A 23,160-nucleotide genomic window follows, 5' to 3' on the forward strand; every position below is an offset into this window, starting at 1 on the left:
CTCCCTAACTCCCTTTTCTCTTGGAAGATCTACTCCAGAACATTGAAGGGGATGATGGCTGTGAGGTGTTTTTTAACCATATCCTGACTCAGGAAGTGCTTCTGCTGGTAGAAGCAACCCAGGATCCAGTTTTCTAGGTTTTTATTGTTTTGACATTTTAAAGGTCAGTTACAGGCAAATTGCATGGGAGCCAGACAGAATCAGTACAGATTGGTTAGCAATTTGAAAGAAATATTTGCATAAAACTTGTTTCCATCTAATTTTCAGGCAAGATCAATTTTCTTCCTGGAAATTTGATTTTTATTCATAGGCCCAGTCTTCTATACATGGAACAAGACTGAATTGGTATATTCTTAAGGTGTTAAAATGGATTGCTCCTTCACTTTGCAGATATATTATACAATTTAAACTAATTTTATACAGGTTAGAATTCAAAGATATAGCCGTGTTAGTCAGTAGAATCAGTACAGTACATCTGAGGAAGTAGACTGAAGTCTACGAAAGCGCATGCTGCCAATTTCTTTCAATTAGTCTGAAAGGTACTACATGATCTCTCTATGTATTTATACAAGTTAAACTGCCATGCTTAAGAGGCTGTACAGCAGTGATTCCCAAATTCTGGATCTTCAGGTGTTTTGGACTTCAGTTCCCAGAAGCCTCAGCCATCTTGGCCAATGGTTTGGGATGCTGGGAAGTAAAATCCAAAGCACCTGGAAGGCCAGAGTTTGAAAATCACAGTTACCTACTGGGGAGGTGTTTGCAGGAGATCCTGTGCTGAGCAGGGGTTGACTTGATGGCCCATGAGACTCCCTTCCAATGCTATTATTCTGTTAATCCTTAAATCATTTTCTGTATAATTAAAAACAACCTAGAAACTGATAGAAAATCTAGCATAATGCAAATAGATGTCCCCGCTCATTTGCCTGCTTGGGTCTACACATGAAAGGTTTTTTTTCTACCAATTATTTTTACTTCACTTCTTTTTTGTGAACCCACCCATAGTCAGGGGGTGGTTCTTTTTTATGGAGAAATGTTAAGGAATTTATTGGCACTGTTTTAATAATGTACCACAGTTACAGAACATGCTCCCCTGGAAGGCTGATAGGAATACCGGGGCTTCTGTCACTCTGCATAGTTAATGTAGTTTGACATCACTTTAACTATCATGGCACCATCCTATGGAATCCTGAAATTTGTAGTTTGTTGTATCACCAGAGCTCTCTGACAGAGAAGGCTATATATAGTGGATCCTCCCCATATGCGGAGGATCCATTCCGGACCCCCGTGTATGGGGGAAAATGTGCGCGCTCAAACCCCATTTGTTTTAATGGGAGAGTGCTTCCATGTGCAGTGTGTTGCGCACGCCGTAATAACTCCCGTGGCTTAACCTTCTGCATATCGTTAAAGCCGCATATGGCGCAGGCGCACTTTATTTCACAAAACTACAAGTCCCACAATTCCATAGCATTGAGCCATGGCAATTAAAGCAGTGTCAAACTGCATTAATTCTGCAGTGGAGATGCCACCAAGGAAAGGGGGTAAAATATGCAAGCTGTGTGTGAAGATTATCTTTCATACATTATAGTTATTTGGTCTGTTTTTTGTCAGTTGTGTTTTGTAAAGTATACTGTATTTTTAATTTCAATAAAAACTAGAACTTTTAACTAGGTAAGAACAAGCTCTTAACAGGGCACTCTCCTGAACAGAGAGTACATGAGTAACCTGCACTAGATAGTAGTTACATTCCCCCTGAAAGACAAAAAAATAGGTTTTTAGCTTGATGGTTGTCTTGAACTCCACTTTGTTTTGTCTCAGATGCTGTCTCTGGTCAGAAGTTCTTCTTTCTAGCTTTGCTTAGTATTACACTTAGGTCCTGTTCTTGATAACTTTGGCCTGGATTCTGTTACTCACTGCTTGTGTTCATCTGGTTTAGACTAGAGTCCAAAACACACTGCAGAAATAATCCAGTTTGAGATGGCTTCAACTGCCCTGGCTCAATGATAAGGAATTCTGGAAACTGTAGTTTTGTGAGATATTTAGCCTTCTCTGACAGAGAGCTGTGGTATCACAATAAGCTACAGTTCCCAGAATTCCCTAGCACTGTCAGGACAGTTAATGTGATCCCAAACTGGATTATTACTACAGTCTGATTTGGACTTATGAAAAATTCTGTCTGGATTAGGTATCTTCACAAGCATTGTTAAGAAATAGAAGATAATTTTAAAGATCCAAATAATAGGAAAACTGTTAGAGAAAATGGTCAAGGCTGAGAAATACTCCCACTAGTCCACAGCAACTTCGGCTTGACAGAACAGAGAAGGAGGAGACTGAGATCAGATGAAAAGACAGACGTTTATTAGAAAGTTGGCAGCTCCAGAAGGAATTCACATTCCAAGAGGTTCTGGAGCCCTGAATAAAGGCAAATGTTTTCTTTTTATAGGGGTTCACACAAAGAGACCCCTCTAATACATCTCATTGGTCATTACAAAGTTTAAACGTATAGAATTCTCTTACAATCAGGACACAGATACATGCATAATAGGTCTGAGGATAACACTAGATGTCATTTATGAAAATGCAGAATTTCGTATGTCTTAGGACATTAAAGTGGAGCAGATACTAACTGATGTAGATCCTTCTATGTCAAGTTAGAAATCATATGGCATAGCTGGACAGGAATAAATAGGATGCTTGTAGGAGCCTATCAGGTACATATATATCCCACAATTCCATAGCATTGGGCCATGGCAATTAAAGCAGTGTCAAAATGTGGCATGAAATGATAATCTAAATTACTGTTAATTTTTCTGGGAAGAATTTAACTGCCTCTAACATTTGTGGTTATTTGTAATAACCCAACTGTGACTCCTGGATAGGTCTGTTTTGTAAATTAATTATATTTTTCCCCACTCTTTCCTGTTTTACCTCTGTCAGGAATGTCTTCCAAGGAGATTTATGGTAAAGATCTTCAGTGCTTTTCTCTGCTTTATATTAATAAACATGAATATTTAAGGAAGATTCACACCTCTTACTTACTGGCCTTAGAACCTGTAGAGAATGAAAAAAAATGGATTATTTTTAATTTTAAATTTCTTGGTATATAATATTTTGGGATACAGATATCAAAAAGTTTGATTATCCTCTGATGGGAAAGCAAAGTTGTTTGCAGGTTCTCTGAGATTTTCCCCCTCCCAATAAATTTCTTAATAATATATAATATTAGAAACAGAATTATGCATGTGTCTTTTGTATTATTTTGAAAATAAGCATAGTTTAACATAAATACCGTTAAACACTAAATATCTTTAGGATATTTATGTATGTTACTTTAAATTGCTTTGCATGTCCCCAGCATGAAATGAAATAATTCATTGTGGTAAGATGAAGATTTTTACTTTTTCTTGAATTAATGGATTATTTTTCCTTGGACAGATGATTCTTTTATAAGGCCAGTAACTTTCTGGATTGTTGGTGACTTTGACAGACCTTCTGGAAGACAGCTTTTATATGATGCTATCAAACACCAGGTATGTACTACCTCATGACATCAACATACATAAAAAACTGAGTTCCACTACTTGTTTTTGTGTTGTGATTTTCAGAGATATATTCAAATAACTGTTATGCTTTATACTTTTAAAAGGAGAATAGCTACAGCTCAAAAAAGCACATTTTGCTACATCCTGAGATCTCTTTGCGTCAGGCTCATCCTAACCTTATTATGGTTGAAATGCTATACACCCATGCCAGAAATGAGTCCTGTAGAACATAAGAATTCTGAGCAGACATGCATGGGATTCTAGTGTAAGCCTCCAGTATTACATCTCCTTAATACTATTGCAGAATAAAGACTAGGGCAGTCTTCTCTGACTTGATGACCTCCAGACACATTGTACTACAGTTCCCAGCATTCCTGACTATTGGCTATCCTGGCTGGATCGAATAGAAATTCAGTACATTTAGAGGATATCACAATGGGGCTTTTTATCAACACCCCCTTCTCTCTCATCCTTTTTGCTCATAATCTAATCTGAAGAAGAGTTCTGGGAAACTTGAAAGCATTCTCACATCTTCATATTTTTTTCTTTAATGCATGTGATATCAGCTAGAATCTGTTTTGGTCAAATAAATAGCAATAGCACTTACATTTCTATACTGCTTTATAGTGCTAAGCACTCTCCAATTGGCTCAGAATGTGTTAGCCAATTGCCCTGAACAAGATGGGCACTCATAAAGGATTATAAATAAAGGATTATTTTGATTACATACCTATTTTTAACCTTAAAGGCAGAACCAGTTAGGTTGCTCTCTGGTATCACATTTTTTTAGAATAAATATAGATAAATAGTAGTTTGTGTTGCTCTGTCTGCTTTTAAATGGCATAGGCCTGTTACAGACTGCCAAAATAAAGCTGCTTCGGGTCTCTTTGGAGGCATGCTATTTAAATGATGCATGGGTCCTAAGAGTCCGGAGGTCGCACCAAAGCTACACTCCATTCCTAAGCACTGGAGTGCAGCTTTTGGTGCAGCTTCCAGATTCTTAGGATGCATGCATCATTTAAACAGCATACCTCCAAAGAGACCAGAAGCAGCTTTATTTTGCCAGTCTGTAACAGGCCATACTTTGCTTCTGGTTGTATGTACTTCTGAAACATGCTAATATTTGGAAAAGAACATCTATGTGGTGTTAGGATTTAATGCTAAATTCTTCTTTGTTATAGTACTCTACATCTGCTGGGCTTCAAAACTATACCATGCTGTTATAACACACATTTCATTTTTTATGCAGAAATCCAGTAACTATGTCCGGATTGGAGTGATTAACAACCCTACTGAAGAACCAGCCAGTGAGAATACAGTTATTGCTAGGGCCATCTGGGCAGCCTTGCAGACACAAACATCTAACAATGCCAAAAATTTTATCACAAAGCTAGCTAAAGAGGAGAATGCAAAAGCACTGGAAGATGGAGCTGATGTCACAAAATTTGCTGTTGGGGTAAGCATATGTCCTGGCTTCTGCTGTGAGGTACACTTGTATATGGCAGTAAGAGCAACATTCTTGTGTTTTCTTTTCTGACTGAGGCTGATTTCTCAGCTTGGTTATTCCCAGCGTGTCTCAGAATTCCCTGGACAACATTTCTCAGAATCCCCTGGGCAAACTTACTGTGGGAATATGTGAATTGTAGTCCAGCACATCTAGAAGTACCAGGTCAGGGAAGGCTGCTCTAAGATAATCAGTTAATTTTGTGGAAATACATTGCCTTGTCTCTTCATTCTTCTCCTCCTTCTCAGGGTATGGATATCAGTATTTTTAAAGCTGCCTTTGAATCTTCTAAAGTGGATTTTATCCTGTCACATGCTATGTACACCAGGGATGTTCTTAAACTGAAGAAAGGACAGAGGGCAGTGATCAGCAATGGAAGGGTGAGAAAACTGTACTTTTAAAATGAGATGAGGATACTGTTTTACTTGTAGTAATATTTAGTTACATGTTTAGTCCACTGAATTCCTTTTACTGAGGAAAGCTTAAACACTTAAATTAACTGACAATTGGTTAAATAAATATGAGTGTCAGTCCTTTGGTCTTGAATGTGGTGAATGGACAGTTGAAATCAACAGTGTATGTATTATCAATTATTATTACTAGGAATTATAATTATTAATATAATTATTAGAAATTATGGTAGGGTTTCACAACTCTAGAAGTTGTGGAACTTCAATTCCATTGAGCTCTAGTTGATCTGATACATAGTGAGGCATGATGGGGAGAAGTAGCATCAACATTTGCAGAATGGAAGGTTCCCCACCTCTTTATTATGGATTTGCGAGTTGTATTCAAGACTAACTCATTCTATGTAAAGTACTACCCAGATTTAAAAACTTGGTCAGGTGATGGAGAATCCCCCCAAAATTTAATGGGATTGAGAACTAACTGTTCCCCTGTCCCATCCTCCATGGCAAAATTCAAAACCCTCTAGATGTCTCTTGATACTAGACCCCAGAATTTAATTGATCACACCCTTTGATCCAGTTACGCACCAAGCATCTTCATTTTGTTGGTAACTGTTCAAAATGGTTTTCAGTCTTCTGAAGGAGAAACTTTTCCAGATGAATTAGATTAATCTCTAGTGTTGGAGACCCAGTAGGCCAAAGAATACTATGGTGTGATTTCTGTGATTATACTTTGATGTTCTATATTAATCAGATATATTCCTAGTATGAGAATTTAATAGACAGCTGTACAGTTTATGAAGACTGGAGGCAGTTTGCTCTGCTTGCCATAGAATTCCGTTTTTCTTAACTGATTTCCAGAATTGGAAAAAGTTACTTTTAGGGGCTACAGCTTTCACAATCTTGCAGTCAATTTGGCAGCCACCAAACAACCTTGTGTCAAGTGATGACTTCACCTCACCTGGCAGAACAACATTATAAACACTAATGATGGTTCATAATGACAAGTTGTAGCATACTTGCATTGGTTGTCAGTTTCTTTCAGAGCCTACTATATATACTCATGTATACGTCTAGAAATTTTAGTCAAAAATTTGACCCAAAAAACCTGAGTCGACTTATCCATGGGTCAATGTAAATACTGTACTTTAACTCTTATTTAAAAAGGAACCATCCTCTGGTGAAAGGCAAGAGTATAATCTGAACACCAACCTCTGTCTATTCTCTCATCCATCCAGTCTTTAGTATGAGCACAAAGAGTTATACATGATGGAATTTTGCAAGTTCTTTGGCATTGCTTTCATTTGCTTCACCCTTTGGTGGTAATAATAATAATAATAATAATAATAATAATAATTTATTTGTATCCTGCCTCTCCCATTTGAGGATCGAGGTGGATAACAGCAAGGAAAATTATAAATACAAAGTCACAGAAAAAAAATAAGGAACAGGCCCCAAAAACTGCCACACTTCTACCCTCCCCCCATCAATACAAAATAATAATTAATAATAATAATAATTTGTTTTATTTATATACCGCTATTCCAAAGATCATAGCGGTGAACAGCAAGTAAGCTAATTAGCAACTAATAACAAAACATTTAACTGGAATAATATCAGTTAAAACAGTTTGGCGAGAAGTGACAGCAATATGACACTAATGGGCAATAATGAGGGGGGGGCTGATTAACATGGGTGGTTGATTCTGTTTTAGGAGAGGTTAGTTTGGGAAGGCCTGCTGGAAGAGGGTCGTTTTTATCGCCCTTTAAAAAGCGTCAAGAGATGTGATCTGACGAACCTCCTCTGGCAGGTCATTCCAGATTGTTGGAGTGGCGGCTGAATAGGCCCTCCGGGAAGTCACCACCAGTCTACTTTTTTCCTGACTGCAGTAAGTTCCTCCCGGAGGACCTGAGTGTGCGGGAAGGATTATATGGGAGGAGGCGTTCCTTCAAGTAAACTGGATCCAAGCCATGTAGGGCTTTATAGGTAATAACCAACACCTTGTATTGTGCCCGGAAGCTGACAGACAGTGTAAAGATTTTAAGATAGATGTAATTCGGTTGAACCTAGATTTTTCTACGACCAATCTGGCTGCCATATTTTGCACTAGTTGAAGCTTCCGAACATGGTGCAAGGGTTGCCACATGTAGAGCGTGTTGCAGAAGTCACCAGTGCATGTACAACTGTTTCTAGGTCCTATGACTCCAGGTAGGGTTGCAGCTAGCAAATCAGCTGAAGTTGTTAACAGGCACTCCTGGCCATCGCATCCACCTGAGATGACAGTTGAAGTGACGAGTCCAGGAGCACCCCCAAGCTGAGAACACAGTCCTGTAGGGGAAGTGTGAACCCGTCCAGGACTGGTGAGCATATCTCCATACCCGGATTGGGGTTACCTATCATGAGTACCTCCGTTTTGTTTGGATTCAGCTTAAGTCTGTTTTCCTCCATCTAATCCATTACTGACCTCAGACAGTCATTCAGAGGGGAGATGCCCTCCTTGGTCACTGAAATAGCCTGAGACATAGAGAAACAAACTTGGGTGTCATCAGCGTACTGATAACACCCCGCCCCATGTCTCCAGATGATCTCACCCAGTGGCTTCATGTAAATGTTGGACAGCATGGGGGATAGAATGGTGCCCTGAGGGATGCCAGATGTCAGCTCTCTTTTAGAAGAGCAACTGTCCCTCAGCATCACCATCTGGAATCTACCAGAGAGGTAGGAATGAAGCCACTGCAAAGTAGAGCCTCCAATCCCTAACTCTCTCAAGCACTCAGAAGGATACCATGGTCTATTTTATTGAAGGCCGCTGAGAGGTCCAAGAGTACCAACAGGACCACACTTCCTGTTTAGATCCTTGGTTACACACCCCTAGATTTTACCCTCGACTTACTCATGGGCCGTATCAAAATCCATAATTTTGGCCCCAAAACTTGCCCTCGACGTATACATGAGGTTGACTTACAGTTGAGTATATACAATAATTCAAGATGTTGGTGTTATACTGTAAAGCCCTAAACAGCTTTGGCCTGCTATCTGTAGAATCTCTTGCCTCATTTTGAACCTGTCCAGGTGTGAAAATCCTTACAAGAAGTCCTCTTAAGAATGCTACTACCTGTAGAGGTCTATTTGATGGGTTAGTAAAGAGCTTTCTCCTATATTCCTTTTAGAAGATGGAATATATTCCACTTACAGGTGGAATCACTTTTTATTCTGGCTGCTTTAGGAAGATTTTAGACTTCTCTTTCTTATTGATATTTAGTGGTTTTATAATTTCATTTGCTTTCAGATATTGTTATCTGCTATTGTTGAGTGCTATTTTTTTAGTGGCAAGGTGAAATAAAAATGTAATAAAACATATTTGCTGGACAATGTGATCTTTCAAGACTGTGTATTCTTGTTAACCTGCTTGAGTTGTTAATCATTCAGCAGTAATGCAAGTTGGGATATTGTGCATATTGTACAATGTGTCTAATTTATCTATCTCTGTAGCTTTATTTACTGCTGTTACCTGTCTTACTACTCTGACTTCGTTTAGATTATTGGTCCTTTAGAAGATGGTGAGCTTTTCAACCAGGATGACTTCCATTTGCTAGAGAATATTATTTTAAAGACGTCTGGACAGAAAATAAAATCTCATATTCAACAGCTAGGAGTTGAGGAAGATCTGTAAGTAAAAATGAGCAACCTATAAACTGTAAGTTAGATGCCTATGTTAATTTGGCTTCTCTATATGTTTTCTTCAGCTATTAGGAGAAAAGGAAACAAAATAACTCCCTCTCTCTTCCATTTGACAAACCTGTTTGAAAGTTTGAATTCTACATAATTTCTCCTCATAATGGATCTTATGAACTGTATTCAGTCTTTCTCTTGAAAAACAAGAATTTGTTACCCCTTCCTTCACTTGTAGCCCCTTGCATCCATCTGAAGCCACTCCTGTGGGAGAGTTGGCAGAAACTGGCAGCTCTTGTTCCAGGTGCTTAATGGCATGGCACAACTGAATCCAGTCCAATTTGTCTTTTGCAAAAATCACTTCATAACATATAAAAATATTCCCCGATGAGCTTGCTAGCACTAGAAATAATATTTGAACAGATGTCTCCTCTCTTTCTTTAGTGCAAGTGATCTTGTAATGAAGGTGGATGCTCTTCTGTCTGCTCAGCCAAAAGGAGAAGCAAGAATTGAATACCATTTTTTTGAAGACAAACACAGGTGAAAAAGAATTTTTACTGGACTTTATGTATATAAAATTAACCTCTTTAGCATACATTAAATAACCCTAACAAAATCTTGACATTAATTTGGAATTCTTTACTTCTTATTTTGTTGTTGTTTACTGCCCTCGAATTGATCTCAACCCATGGCGACCCTGTGGGTGAGACATCATGAAGTATGAAGACATTTTTGTGGATTACTATTCCCTCTGTGCTGACAATTTAATCTGTGTTTAAAGAAGGCTTCGATTAATATATTAATAGCTCCTTAATGTGGGCTTTGGTTCCCCAGGCCCAGGTAGTGAAATTTGTCCACCTGTCCTGAATGGGGTCATGCTCCCCCGGAAGGACTCAGTTTGCAGCTTGGGAGTGCTTCTGGACTCGTCGCTCCAACTGACATTTCAGGTGGATGCGATGGTCAGAAGCGCTTGTTGTCAGCTTCGGCTGATATGCCAGCTGCGACCCTGCCTGGACCGGGGGGACCTTGAAACTGTAGTACACGCTCTGGTAACGTCTCAATTGGATTTCTGTGATGAGCTCTACATGGGGCAACCCTTGTACCAAACCCAGAAGCTTCAATTAGTGCAGAACATGGCTGCGAGATTGGTTGCTGGATGTTCCAGGGCAGACCATATAACACCTATCCTAAAAGATCTCCATTGGCTGCCTATTTGCTTCCGGGCCCAATACAAGGTGTTGGTAATTACCTATAAAGCCCTAAATGGTTTGGGCCCAGGGTACTTGGAGGACCGCCTCCCCCCATATAATCCGCCCCGCACACTCAGGTCAGCCGGGAAGAATCTGCTGAAGGTCCCAACTGCGCAATATGCGGTGACCTCGCAAAGGGCCTTTTCCATCTCGGCCCCAAAAATGTGGAACAATCTTCCCGACGAGCTCCGTTCCACCACCTCCCTGGATCTTTTCAGAAAGAACCTTAAGACCTTTTTCTTTCACCAAGCTTTCCCCCCATGAGATGTGATATTATGCCCTCTCCCCCTATTGTGTAACGATTTTCGCAATGTTTTTGGATCAATTCAACTAAGCTGGCTGTGTAATAGTTTTTAATATGATATTTTTTACATTGTTTTATTGATATGTATGTATTTTTATGTTGAATTTTAATCTGTAAGCCACTTTGATTATCGTGGAAAAGCGGGATAAAAATAAAATCTATTATTATTATTATTACTATTATTATTATTACTACTGTGATGGACTTAAGGGGAAGGCAGGCCTTCCCAGAATAGAGAATCCGGCCTCAGAAAAACGTCTGGGAATAAGATACTGCCACTCCCATTGATTGATTGCTGAGTGATGTTGTTGACCTTCTGGTCAGTTTTTAACTTGTATGTTTTTTGTTTGTTTGTTTGTTTGTTTTTAAATTTTGCATTGGCTTTAATACTTTTTTAAGGGGGGGAAGGCACCAGGGATTTTATATGTGCTGTATTTTTAATTTTGTTAGCCGCCCCGAGCAAACTATAATAATAGTTTGCTATTATTATTATTATTATTATTATTATTATTATTATTATTTATTAAAACATAATTATAACTAATTGTCTTTTCTCTTCTTCAGTGCAATTAAATTGAGACCAAAGGATGGAGAAACATATTTTGATGTTGTGGCTATTGTTGACCCTGCCACCAGAGATGCACAAAGACTCGCTCCACTTCTTATGGTATAAATCTATTTTTTGATTGAAGAAATCAGCTGAACTTAACAATGGATGTTGGTCTTGTTTCACCGCCTCTATTACAAGAGACAGGGCAATCATTTACAGGCTGGATATGAAGCCTACAATTACAGAGTAAATCTTATTGAAGTGTTCTCAAAGAATTTGTATTTAATGTGGTGTTCTTTTAGTGAAAATTTCAGAAAAGATAACAAATGTCAGCTTATCTTATTTCAGTGCCAGCTGAAACATTTTATCTTTTTTGTGAAGCTTAATATGAAACTTTAAGAATTAAGTTCCAGTCCATGAACTCCCTTCTGTTAAAATTTCCTGTGTTGAGATTGTTTCATATCTGAAAGCAATTGTTTCTTAATATGAAGTAAACTTAAACAGTTTAAAAACTTTACTTAACCAAAATTTAACCTCTTTCACAAGCTCTTCTAATAAGCTTTTAGTTTTTTCTCATAATATTTGCATATTTAGGCTAGTTTTCAATAGGAAAACTTGTGGCCTTTCCCTTTATAAAAAGGTAAAGAAAGGTATTCCCCATTGACAAGGTTGTGAAGTTGTGTCTGACCATAGGAGGTGGTGCTCATCTCCATTACTAAGCCAAAGAGCCAGAGTTGTCAGAGTCTACTTTGTGATCATGTGGCCAGCATGACTGCACAGAACACTGTTTACTTTCCCACCAAAGTGGTACCTGTTTATCTACCTGCATTTGCATGCTTTCGAACTGCTAGGTTGGCAGAAGCTGGGGCTAGTGATGAGAGCTTATCCCATCATACAGCACCCGGGCCTCGAACTGCCAACCTGCCAATCTTGCAGTCAACAGAGTCAGCGTCTTAACCACTTGATCCACCATACCCCTTTTCCCTTTATACCCTATGTTTTAAAATAATATTGCTGAGAACCAATCTTGTGATTCTGCTGCAAAATAATTTTTCATCAGATGCATAGCCTTGACCCCTGCAATTAATTGTTGTTGTTGTTATTTTTTAGTTATGTTTTTATTGGGTTTAATATGTTTTAATGCAAAAACCCAATAAAAACATAACTAAAAATAACATTAATAAGACTACTCCAGAACAAGTGATAGGAGCAATTCAGCCTCATGAGCCAATATAAGAAGAGTCATTTGGAGGTATGAAACAGCAGGACATTGCAAGAAATGTACACTTACCTAGAAATTTAACTCTATGTATGTTTTCCATTTTAAGGTGTTGAACAAACTAATAAACATGAACCTCAGAGTATTTATGAATTGTCAGTCCAAGCTCTCTGAGATGCCTCTGAAAAGGTGAGGAATAATGAGCCATATATCATATATAATGGGAAAGCTAGTGCTTTTTTAATGCTGTAAGCAAGTCTAATCACGCTTCAATTTGAAACTCCAGCTAAATTTGAAGAGAGGTATAAATGCTTCAAGAAAGTTGCATTAAGCTCCTTTCTTGCTGACTCTGATATTGGAAGGAATATGCTTTGTGTAAATCTTAACTTGTTCATAAACCAGCTTCTTAGCATAACCTTTATCACTGTAATGAATCCTGTCTCTGTCAACTTAGAATCAGATTTGTAGAAGTAGCAAGATAAACTAACTGAGAACTAGACTTGTGTAGTGCAGTGATGGTAATGATGGGCTCCTTCAGGATAGTATTTCAGGGAACAAAGAAGCTGCTGTTAGATAGGAGAGCATTAAAAAAAAACAACACCCATGGATGTGTGAATGCACTGTCTTTTGAATGTCACCTGCTCTGTTGCCCACATTAAAATAATAAATAATAAATTTCCACCTTGGTGGCGCAGTGGTTAAATGTTGATACTGCAGCCTCTCACAGCCACAACATTTTGAGTTCAATCCCAGCCAAGGGGCCCAGGGTTGACGCAGCCTGGCATCCTTCCAAGTTTGCTAAAATGAGTACCCAGCTTGTTGGGGGCAATTTGCTAACAGTTGGGGGCAATTAACTTACACTTAGGGAGTGCTTAAGAGCACTGATAAGCAGTATAGAAATGTACTTGTGATTGCTTTTTGCTAAATTCCTTAGTTAGGGGCAAAAAGAGAATCAAGAAAGCATATCTTTTACTATGTCAATTCCAATTTAAGTTACAAGATTTCAGTTCAGGTGCACATTGTACTAGGAATAGAAAAAAAAAAAAATTTCAGTTTTGTTGCTCACAAAACATGTCAGTAGTCTGGTAACTTTTTCTGAGATTTGAAATGCCAGTCAGATAGCTATGATTAACAAGTCTTCCCACTCAAGCATCTGTTACAGCACAGTTTTATATTAAGATACCAAGTTTAAATTTATAACTATATTTTGCTTGAGAGAAGGCTCTTGCATGGCTGAAAGCCTGCAGTTTTGGGCTTATTAGACTTCCGTTTGAAAGGGAAGCAAGTTACCTGCTCTGTTCGTTTGGTACTACTTGTTAACATGGCAGTATTTTTGTCTCTAGCTTATGCCCATTATTTCTTGTTTCCAATAGGATGGGAAGGAGTAAGTAATAATGGAAGTTCCATAATTTTCTAAAATTGAGTTTTGGTAGGCTTGAGTTTTGGTAGCAGAAAGAATAGTTGTAGCATCCCCTGAAACTTTGGAATTCAGAGGGCTTTTGACAATGCAAATATACTTGCCCAAAACAAAGTTTTATTATTAGATTTACTGAGTAGGGGCAGAGGAACCTGTCAAGATTACAAATGTAAAAGGCTTAACATGAAGAAATATATTGTGGTATCTACAGGCTATAATAATTAATACACTGTGATACTGTTTTTACCTTTTAGTTTTTATCGCTATGTTTTGGAGCCAGAGATCACTTTCACAGCAGACAAACTCTTTGCTCCTGGTCCAGTTGCCAAATTTCTGGATATGCCTCAATCTCCCTTGTTTACTCTGAATCTAAACACTCCAGAGAGCTGGATGGTGGAGGCTGTAAGAACATCATATGATCTTGACAATATTTATTTAGAAGAGGTAAGTTCTAATTTATGTCTAAATTTGGCAAAGAGTATTCTGTCAGAATGTAAAAGTTTTAGCTAAAGTCTTTTAATTAATTAAAACTAACTGCATAGTAAAATCTGCTTAATAGTATGGCTATGTTTGAAGGGCAAGCTGCACTAACTCACCACCCAGTGCCAAATGTTGTTTGCTTGTTTCATCACAAGGAAAGCCAAGATGTAGAGGAATCTGAAACTGATATTCAAAAATGTAGCCGTGTTAGTCTGTAGTATCAGTACGTAGAAAGAGCTAGTAGCGTCTTTGAGACTAACTGAAAGAAAGAAATTGGCAGCATGAGCTTTTGTAGATGTTAGTCTATTTCCTCAGATGCGTTTAGTAGGAAGTAGACTAAAGTCTGTGAAAGCTCATGCTGCTGATTTCTTTCTTTCAGTTAGTCTCAAAGGTGCTACAAGATCTCTCTACATACTGAAACTGATATTGTTTAATTTAATAAAGATAAAATGTCTTTGCATATGGTTTTCTGATAATATTTGTGGGAGTTCAAATTATTTCTAAAAGAGTCTGCTATGGATGTATTAATGTGATTGCATACTAGTCTACATAGAAGCTGTTTGTGATCAGGTTAAGATTCATTTTGAGTAGGTTACACTGTATCATATTTCTCCTCATATTAATACATACTCCTCATACTAATCCTGTCATGTAAGCTAGATGGAGGAGCCTTGAGTTGTCCAAAGTCATTCAATAAATATCACAGTTGACTGAGCGTTTGAACCACAGTGATATTGTACGATACTAACTGTTTTAGGTAGATACTGGACCAAGATAAGACAATGGGCTCTCCTTATCTGCGGACTTGCCATTTTTGGAATTGAGCATCTGCTGATGGCAAGCCCCTGGGAGGGGGAGGAAGAGGAAGGCGCAGCGCGGCACGGTGCAAGGCGGGAGGAAGAGGAGCAGGAGGGAGTGGCACAAGGCAGGAGGAGGAGGAGGAAGGTGCGCCACAAGGCAGGAGGAGGGGGAAGAGGAGGAAGGCGAAGCACGAGGCAGGAGGAAGAATAAGAGGAAGAGGGAGAAAAAGAAGGCGGGCACAAGGTGGGAGGAGGAGGAAGGCGAGGCATAAAGTGAGAGGCAGAGGAAGAGGAAGATGAGGTGGGGGGAGGAGGAGGAGGAAGGCGCGGAGCAAGGAGGAGGAGGAGGAAGTGGTGTTGGGGAGAGTTGGAGGAGAAGGAAGAAGCAGTGGGGAGAGGAGGAGGCAGCTCCTCCAAAGTGCCATTGTCTTCAATGGTGGGGTGGCCTATTGACCGTGCTACCATTGAAGTCAATGGGATTTGAGCATCCATGGATTTTGGCATTTGCGAGTGGATCCGGATTGGATCCCCCATGGATACCGAGGGCACACTGTATTATGAGCTTTTAAAAAATAATGTTGCAAGATGAAACTAGAGCTGTATCTTGCTTTTCAGAATTCATCTTGTGTTTAGATCACATTTGTCAGTGGTTGATTATTCTCTGTAATGTATGCATTTATTGTCTTTTTTCCATAGGTGGAGAGTGTAGTTGCTGCTGAGTATGAATTAGAGCACCTTCTTTTGGAGGGGCACTGCTATGATATCACTACGGGGCAGCCCCCACGTGGTCTGCAGTTCACACTGGGAACATCAACAGATCCTGTTGTTGTTGACACCATTGTTATGGCCAACTTAGTAAGTGACTGCTTGCCTTACCCACTGTCCTTAAAACAGAATGTATTTTGAAATGGAGCTGTCTTCGCTAAATCCAAATGATGACAGGCCTTTTCTTTCCATTGTCATTTATTCCAGGCAAAAGCACAAACTGTTCAGAAACATATACCTGCCTTAAAACCCATTGTGGGAGAAAGACGGGAAATAAATCTTTGAAATAAATGCAATTATAAAATGTTCCATGGGCCTTATTGGTATTAGAAGTATTTCCTTGCTTTCAGTTCTTCTACTTCTCTCAGAGTGTATGCAAACAAATTTTAAGTTGAAAAGACTTAAGTGTTTAACCTTCATTCTTGGTGTGCATCCCTGAATAGTTTCCATAAGTAATTGAAAGATATTTTTTAAAATAGTTATCTTACAGTAGAAAACTGTGATCCAAAAGAAGTATTGGATCAACAAAATGTTAAGTTAGTAGCACTGGAATCTGTACCTCATTGCATTTTTGAAAGAAAAGTAAAGAGATAGTCCCTTTTGGAGGGAATTCATAGATTAATTAAAAACTCCTTATTCTGTCTATATGTGCAGCTGGCATCTTGACATTTTAGTGAGAACTTCACATTTAGATCAACATCCTAAAAATATGTAGACCAAGGACACATATAGTTTCAGCCTTTGGTCCTTTAGATGTTTTGAGCTTTGTCTCCCAGAAACTTCAGCCTAGATGATCAGTGCTCATAGATTCTGGATGTTGAGGGCCAATACATGTGAATCAACAAGGGTTAAGAACCAGTGGTGTAGGGACTTAAAACATAACAAGTCAATTTAAAATTCTGTCCAAAATATGGTAGATATCCTGTGAAACCTGAATGGAACTAATAATCTTTGTTTATTGGAACCTGGTGTCCCCCATACACTTGTCTGCCTCATGCTACACAGTCATTATGCAATCAAGAAATGATGAAGATCAGCAAGAATGTGATGTTTAGTATTAATACACCTCACACCTGAATGTGGTGTTTTTGTACTAATAAATTGTATGTCATAGGTCTGCTCTAGATTGTTTGTCTTTTCTCTGTCTACTTCACAGGGTTATTTTCAGTTAAAAGCCAATCCTGGTTCCTGGTTTCTGAGGCTCAGAAGGGGAAGATCTGATGATATCTATAGGATTTACAGGTGGGTTAGTTAAAAAAATAATTCATCTGGTTTTTGGCATCTAGTCAAAATCTGTGTGGAATAGTATGGCTTATAAATATGACATTCATGCCCCCTCATTGACTAGCAATAGAGGAGAGTTCAGTCATACTTTTGGCTTTTCTTAATTTCTCTAAGCTAACTAACTGTATGACAGTTGAGTGAAATGTGTAGTTTCACATGCAAATATGTAAACCTGTGCTGAGTTCTTTCTGTTTTTTTTCTGAAACAGTGTTTTGATAACATAAGCTAAGACATAATAACATACTAACTAATAACATAAGCTCATAATAAAAAGTAGGGAAGAATTGGCAAAAGTATAGTATTATACATATAGTGATGACAGCATTAAATGTTTTGATTTGTTTAATTTTAGCCATGATGGTACAGATTCGCTTCCAGATGCCAGTGATGTTGTCGTTGTTATCAACAATTTCAAGAGTAAAATTATTAAAGTGAAGGTGAGATTGACACAGAAAAGTAATATTTTCATTAAAGTATGATTCATAATGAGTTGGATTCGGGATTTTTTCTGTGGAAGTTGCTTGTGCTTGACCTTGGGTGGATTCTCCATAATCCAGCTGACCCCATTCAGAAGGTCTCCCAACTCCCTGTGTAGCATTTTCAGGTGGCTGAAAAACCTGTCATGATGGGAGGATGGGGTAACCTATGTCTCATACAAGAACATATATGTGTATTTATTGTACTTTAGACTGGTAAACTACCAGAGTTTTCTGGGTATGATGCAGTATATTAAAAGATGTTAAATAAAACCAGTGCACCATAAATAGAAACAGCATATCCTAAAATCAAGATAAAATTATTAACAAACAATAAAACCCAGAGGATACATAAAACTGATATGAACCCAGCACAGGATCAAGATATAAAACCATTCAAGGGAGTTCTTGAACTGGTAATTTGCTCTTAGTTGCAGAATGAAGGCAATCTTCAGCTTGCTGTTATGTACAAAATTCTCTTTGCCAGTGAACTTTCTTTTCTCAGGAAGGGTTGTTGATAGGGAGAAAGGTCAGCAGAATAAAAATCCTGCATCTAAATCAGTATGAAGAGAAGGAAGTGGGGATGATGAATGAATGAATGAATGAGTGTGTGTGTGTGTGACATCTTTCATAATCTTTTATGTTGTATTTAGTTGGCAGACATGGATTTCTGAGTTTAGTGTACACCTATTGAAAAGCATGTCAACCAGACAAACCATGATATTGTACATGTCTTTCCTGCATCTGGTGCCTAGTTTGTATCTGTTCATAATTGTTTAATTCTTGTATTGCAGTCTTACTTAAATAGGAAATTCTCAGTGAACTGCAAGCTAATTTTTTTATCTTACTATAGCTTGCAATTCCTATGACATCTACTGGATATTCAGCCTTCCTTTCAAGGCTTTAGATCACCCTTCTTGGCTGGACAGGGGTTGGTATCATAGTCCCAATATATTTAGAGAGCTTTAGATCACCCTTCTTGGCTGGAGAATGCAGTTAGCTTGAATGTTACTTTGAACTGCATCAAATCATGTAACATCATGTAATTTTTCATAAGAAACCTAAACTAATTCACTGTTCTATTTTTTGTAGGTTCAAAAGAAATTAGATATGATAAATGAAGATTTACTAAGTGATGGAACTAATGAAAATGAGTCTGGATTTTGGGAATCTCTTAAATGGTATGCTTCCTTGTCCTTCAATGCTAGCAAGTTCTGTGAATCTAAAAAGATTCCTTGATAATTTAATTATGGCTGTTAATGAAACACTTGTAATCCTGGGAATGGTGAGCCAAAATGGTGTAGTGGTTGAACATTGGACTAGGACTCTCCGGATTCAAGTCCCCACTTGGCTGTGGAAGCACACTTGGTGGCCTTGGGCAAGTAACACTCTTGCAGCATCAGAAGAAGCAAATATCAAACTCCATCTGAATAAACCTTGCCTTTAAAAAACATGATAGATTCACCTTAGAGCCTCCATAAATCAGAAACAACTTGAAGGCAAACTGCTGCTACAACACTGGTCATATCTCTAAATCTCCTGGTACTTAATTGCATGTGGATTCATTTTTATATATATACATACATACATATAATATACATTTTCTGTGAAACTGTACTTTTCTGAGGAAGAATTATGAATGATGGCATGAATTATCATAAGCAAGAGCTATGAAATTGTATATGTGTGCTTCAACTGAACGTTTCACAGCCAAGAAGGGATAGGTCTTCTGTTTGAAATTGTGGATCCTACTTTTTCATGCCATAGTCAACATCTGGGCGGAGGAACAATTTGTGTACATGATTATTTGATAATGACACCCTTTACTCATGAAGTCCAGGCATTCAATACCTGCAACATTTCCAACCAGTGTTGGCTAAATGTGGGATATAAGACAGCCAGGATCTTACATCTACTTTATGTGGCATCTATAGGTTTGCATGTAAGTATTTTGTTTCTCTTTAGGGGATTTACAGGTGGACAGAAGAAAGAAGAGGTGAAACAGGATAAGGAGGACGTAATCAACATATTTTCTGTTGCATCAGGCCATCTATATGAGAGATTTCTCCGGTTAGTCTAGAATAAATACTGTTTCACCATGACAGTTTGGGAGACTGTATCTAGTGTTCATTAAGTATGATTTCACAGAAGGTCTGTTCCAGAGAATGTCAAGAATCCAAACGTATAATGCTGCAATAATAATGACATGTTATAAATCTTGTCAAGAAACCCCCATGATAGGTTTGCCTTAGGGCTGCCATAAGTTGGATTGACTTGAAGGCACACAAAAACAACAAAGTCTTCATATATAAATGGCTGCTGATGTATGAAGAAAGACCTATCTATTTAACTCTGCATGTCTTGCAGGCAAGCTAGAAAAATGCAGCTTCTGCTTTTATGGATGATAGGTAGTAATAAGAACTGAGCAGAACTCTTATGCAAAGGTTCTTGTAACACCTTTGAGACTAACTAAAAGAGAGAAGTTGGTAGCATGAGTTTTTATAGACTTCAGTTTACTTCCTCATATGCGCAGGGCATTGAGAACCCTGGTGAGACATTTTTGAGGCAAGCAAATATCCAAAGATTATGAATCAAAAGAATTATTTCATATATATTCAACAAGTTCCAGAGCCTGGAAAAGCTACTTTTGTGGAATCCCAGCTCCCCAAATCTGGGAACTATAGTCGGCTTTTCCATTTTCCTCAAGTTTCTGATCAGATGTTCCCAACTTCAGTAAATGAGAATTTGGGAGAGCTTCCTGAATTTCTCAAAATTAAAATATATACAGTCCTCCGTTCTTGTGGTCTTTGGATCCACGTCTCTCGCTTATGCACGAGGGACGAATGGAGAGAGAATGAATGGGGTGCATGCTTGCGGCGTGCACCCGTGCTTATATACAAGCCAGTGGGGCTTGAATATAGGCAAAACTTTGTTTTCGTGAGGGGATCCAGAACGGATCCCCCGTGGAAAAGGAGGGGTGACTGTGTGTGTGTGTATTTAATTTAATTTCAGAAAAGCATTAGTTATAGAACTGCAGTGCTGGTAAGAAATTCTTAGTATCTTATCTGTTTTGCTTCCTTTCTCAATGGCCATTTCTAGAAGCACAGTTTAATATAAAAAGAGGCATATTGGATTAAACAGAAGGCCTATAGAATCTAACATTCTGTTCATACAGTGGTCAATCACTTGTCTGTAAGAATCCCACCAGTATGAAATAAGTGCAACCACACCCTCTATCAGCTAATCCTTTTAGTTTTTATGCAAGAGTGGTTTTATTGCCTCTCAGTGATTTGGGGTGGCAAATCAAACCCCTCCAGAAGGGTTTAGAAATGTCAGGAATTTAGAAATGTGTGTAGTGTGTAATAACTACAAACTGATCAAAGGAGCAAGTTTTTACAGCATGGTTGGTAGCAGCTGGTGATTTGTGCTATTTATTCCACATACTTAATAGAGTTGTTTGTTTTACTTTTATTGACCTTAACAGCATAATGATGCTATCTGTATTGAAAAATACAGACACTCCAGTGAAGTTCTGGTTCCTGAAGAATTACCTGTCACCTTCATTTAAGGTTTGTTATAAGAAAATATTTATTTTTCATAGTCAAAGTTTGAAACTTGCAAAATAGTCTTCATTTTTTATATATAGGTTAAATAATTTTAATCACAATGTGGTGGCTAGATGGGAGTATATACTTAAGGAAAGAATTCAAAGACATAGCCATGTTAGTCTGGGTGAATATGCAAAGGGATCTTGTAGCATTTTTGAGACCAGCTGAGAGAAAGAAAGAAATTGGTAGCATAAGCTTTTGTAGATTTAAGTCTACTTCTTCAGATACATGCATCTGAGGAAGTAGACTTAAGTGTATAAAAGCTTATGCTATCAACTTCTTGCTTTCAGCCTGTGTATACTTAAGGAAGGTTTCATGGACATTAAGAGAACTCAGGAAATGAAGTTTCACATCTTTGTATTTATTAAAGTTTTTTATGTAATTTGTCTGCCCAAAAAAGGTTCCCATACAAGTTTACAGTGAATAGTAAGAAGACAGTCCCTGCCCACAAGATTGTAATTTAAAAGACACAACAAAAAGAAAAATGGATTGGCGAAAGGAGGGAGAAAAAAAGCAAATGTGGGCACTAGATGTTAGTTACAAAGTTCTTGCGGATTCTTAGTTACAAAGTTCTTGGCAGGAAAGGGCAATGCAAGCTTCCTGAAACTTTTCCTCCTTTGGCTATTGCACATAGCCCTGTTGGTTTTTCCTTTGCACTAATATTCTTGCCAGGAGACAGGTGATGTAACCATTCTTTCTCTGGCTCACCTCTGCAGTTCGAGGAATTTGGAACCTAGTGTTCTCTATGTAGCTTTGTTTCATCTCAACTTTCATTTGGTTACTGGGGTTTATGTATAGAGTTTAATGTAATTTGTATTCTACATTTTTCCTTTAAGAGAGAGTTCCTAATAACTAACAATAGTTACAATGACCAGATGGAATGGAAACAGTTTAGAGAACAAAAGAGACAAATTACAGCTTTTTTTTCCTATTGAACTAATGGAGTGGATTGTGGACTGTCTGATCTCCCAGGTAGAATAGTCCATAAACTGCAAGGGGAGCATCTACAGTGTTTTATAGCAGAGACCCCCTCCATGACAATATTCTACTCTGTATTCCAGCAGAAGTTGTTTCCTGGCCAGACAGCAAGAGAAGAGTCCCACTATGATTCTTTGCATACTTATTCAGTCTTGTGTAGTATTCAGTAGTGTGTAATTATACACAAGTTAGCACTGTAAATGGACTGCCCTGATAATAAACATAATGCTTGGCTAGGCATATTTCCCTCCTTAATAGATAAATAGTGGGTGCTTGATTCATGGATAATTTGTCTCAGTGTATGAAATGAATCTACTAATCTGAAAAGATTAAAAATACTGTTGGTCCTCTGTATCTGTGGGTTATATATCCACAGATTCAACCATCCATGACTCAGTCATCATCATCATGCAAGATGCAGACCTTGGTTTTGCCATTTTATTTGAGGGACACCATTTTCCTACACCAATGTATACAATGGGACTTGAGCATCCACAAATTTTGGTACCCACAAGGGGTCCTGGAACCAAAGCCCAGCGGATACCAAGGGCCCACTGTTTTATTAGAGTTTGGTGTTGGCAATTTAAGGTCCAGTTGTTGAACAGGTTAGTTTCTGTTAGGAAAAATTATATGTTGAACATACTATATAGAAAGAATTAGGTAAGGAAAAGGACATCCATAATTTGAGATGTGCAGATGACATTATGTATAGAGGAGGAGACAGCATGACTGTTGAGGAAAGTCAATGAAGAAAGTGCAAAAGCTGAGTTAGAGTTTAATATTAAGAAACCCAAAATACATTTACCACTCCGTGTCCACAGATTCTTTATCCACAGATTCAAACATGCATGGCTTGAAAATATTAAAAAAGATATAAATTCCAAAAAGCAAAACTAACACACACACA

At 38.2% G+C, this 23,160-nt stretch overlaps 1 protein-coding gene across 3 annotated transcripts in view; it reads left to right on the forward strand.

Annotated features, from left to right (window-relative positions):
* The window catches only part of UGGT1 (UDP-glucose glycoprotein glucosyltransferase 1), a 74,392-nt gene that overhangs the window by 34,659 nt on the left and 16,573 nt on the right, over positions 1-23,160 (forward strand). For 2 of the 3 annotated variants that reach the window (XM_089509555.1, XM_089509556.1), the window contains exons 21-35: positions 2,935-2,958; positions 3,433-3,527; positions 4,789-4,995; positions 5,292-5,423; positions 8,989-9,119; positions 9,567-9,662; positions 11,241-11,343; positions 12,555-12,634; positions 14,117-14,306; positions 15,839-15,997; positions 17,064-17,149; positions 17,544-17,628; positions 18,760-18,848; positions 19,633-19,737; positions 21,152-21,236. In XM_089509555.1, coding sequence (XP_089365681.1) covers positions 2,935-2,958; positions 3,433-3,527; positions 4,789-4,995; positions 5,292-5,423; positions 8,989-9,119; positions 9,567-9,662; positions 11,241-11,343; positions 12,555-12,634; positions 14,117-14,306; positions 15,839-15,997; positions 17,064-17,149; positions 17,544-17,628; positions 18,760-18,848; positions 19,633-19,737; positions 21,152-21,236 — 1,667 coding nt within the window. The remainder of the gene's footprint in view (positions 1-2,934; positions 2,959-3,432; positions 3,528-4,788; positions 4,996-5,291; positions 5,424-8,988; positions 9,120-9,566; positions 9,663-11,240; positions 11,344-12,554; positions 12,635-14,116; positions 14,307-15,838; positions 15,998-17,063; positions 17,150-17,543; positions 17,629-18,759; positions 18,849-19,632; positions 19,738-21,151; positions 21,237-23,160) is intronic. The other variant, XM_089509557.1, reaches the window with a different exon arrangement.

Source organism: Sceloporus occidentalis, unplaced genomic scaffold (assembly GCF_023333645.1).
Source record: "Sceloporus occidentalis isolate IW3139 unplaced genomic scaffold, rSceOcc1.0.p SCAF_2, whole genome shotgun sequence".
NCBI lineage: Eukaryota > Metazoa > Chordata > Lepidosauria > Squamata > Phrynosomatidae > Sceloporus > Sceloporus occidentalis.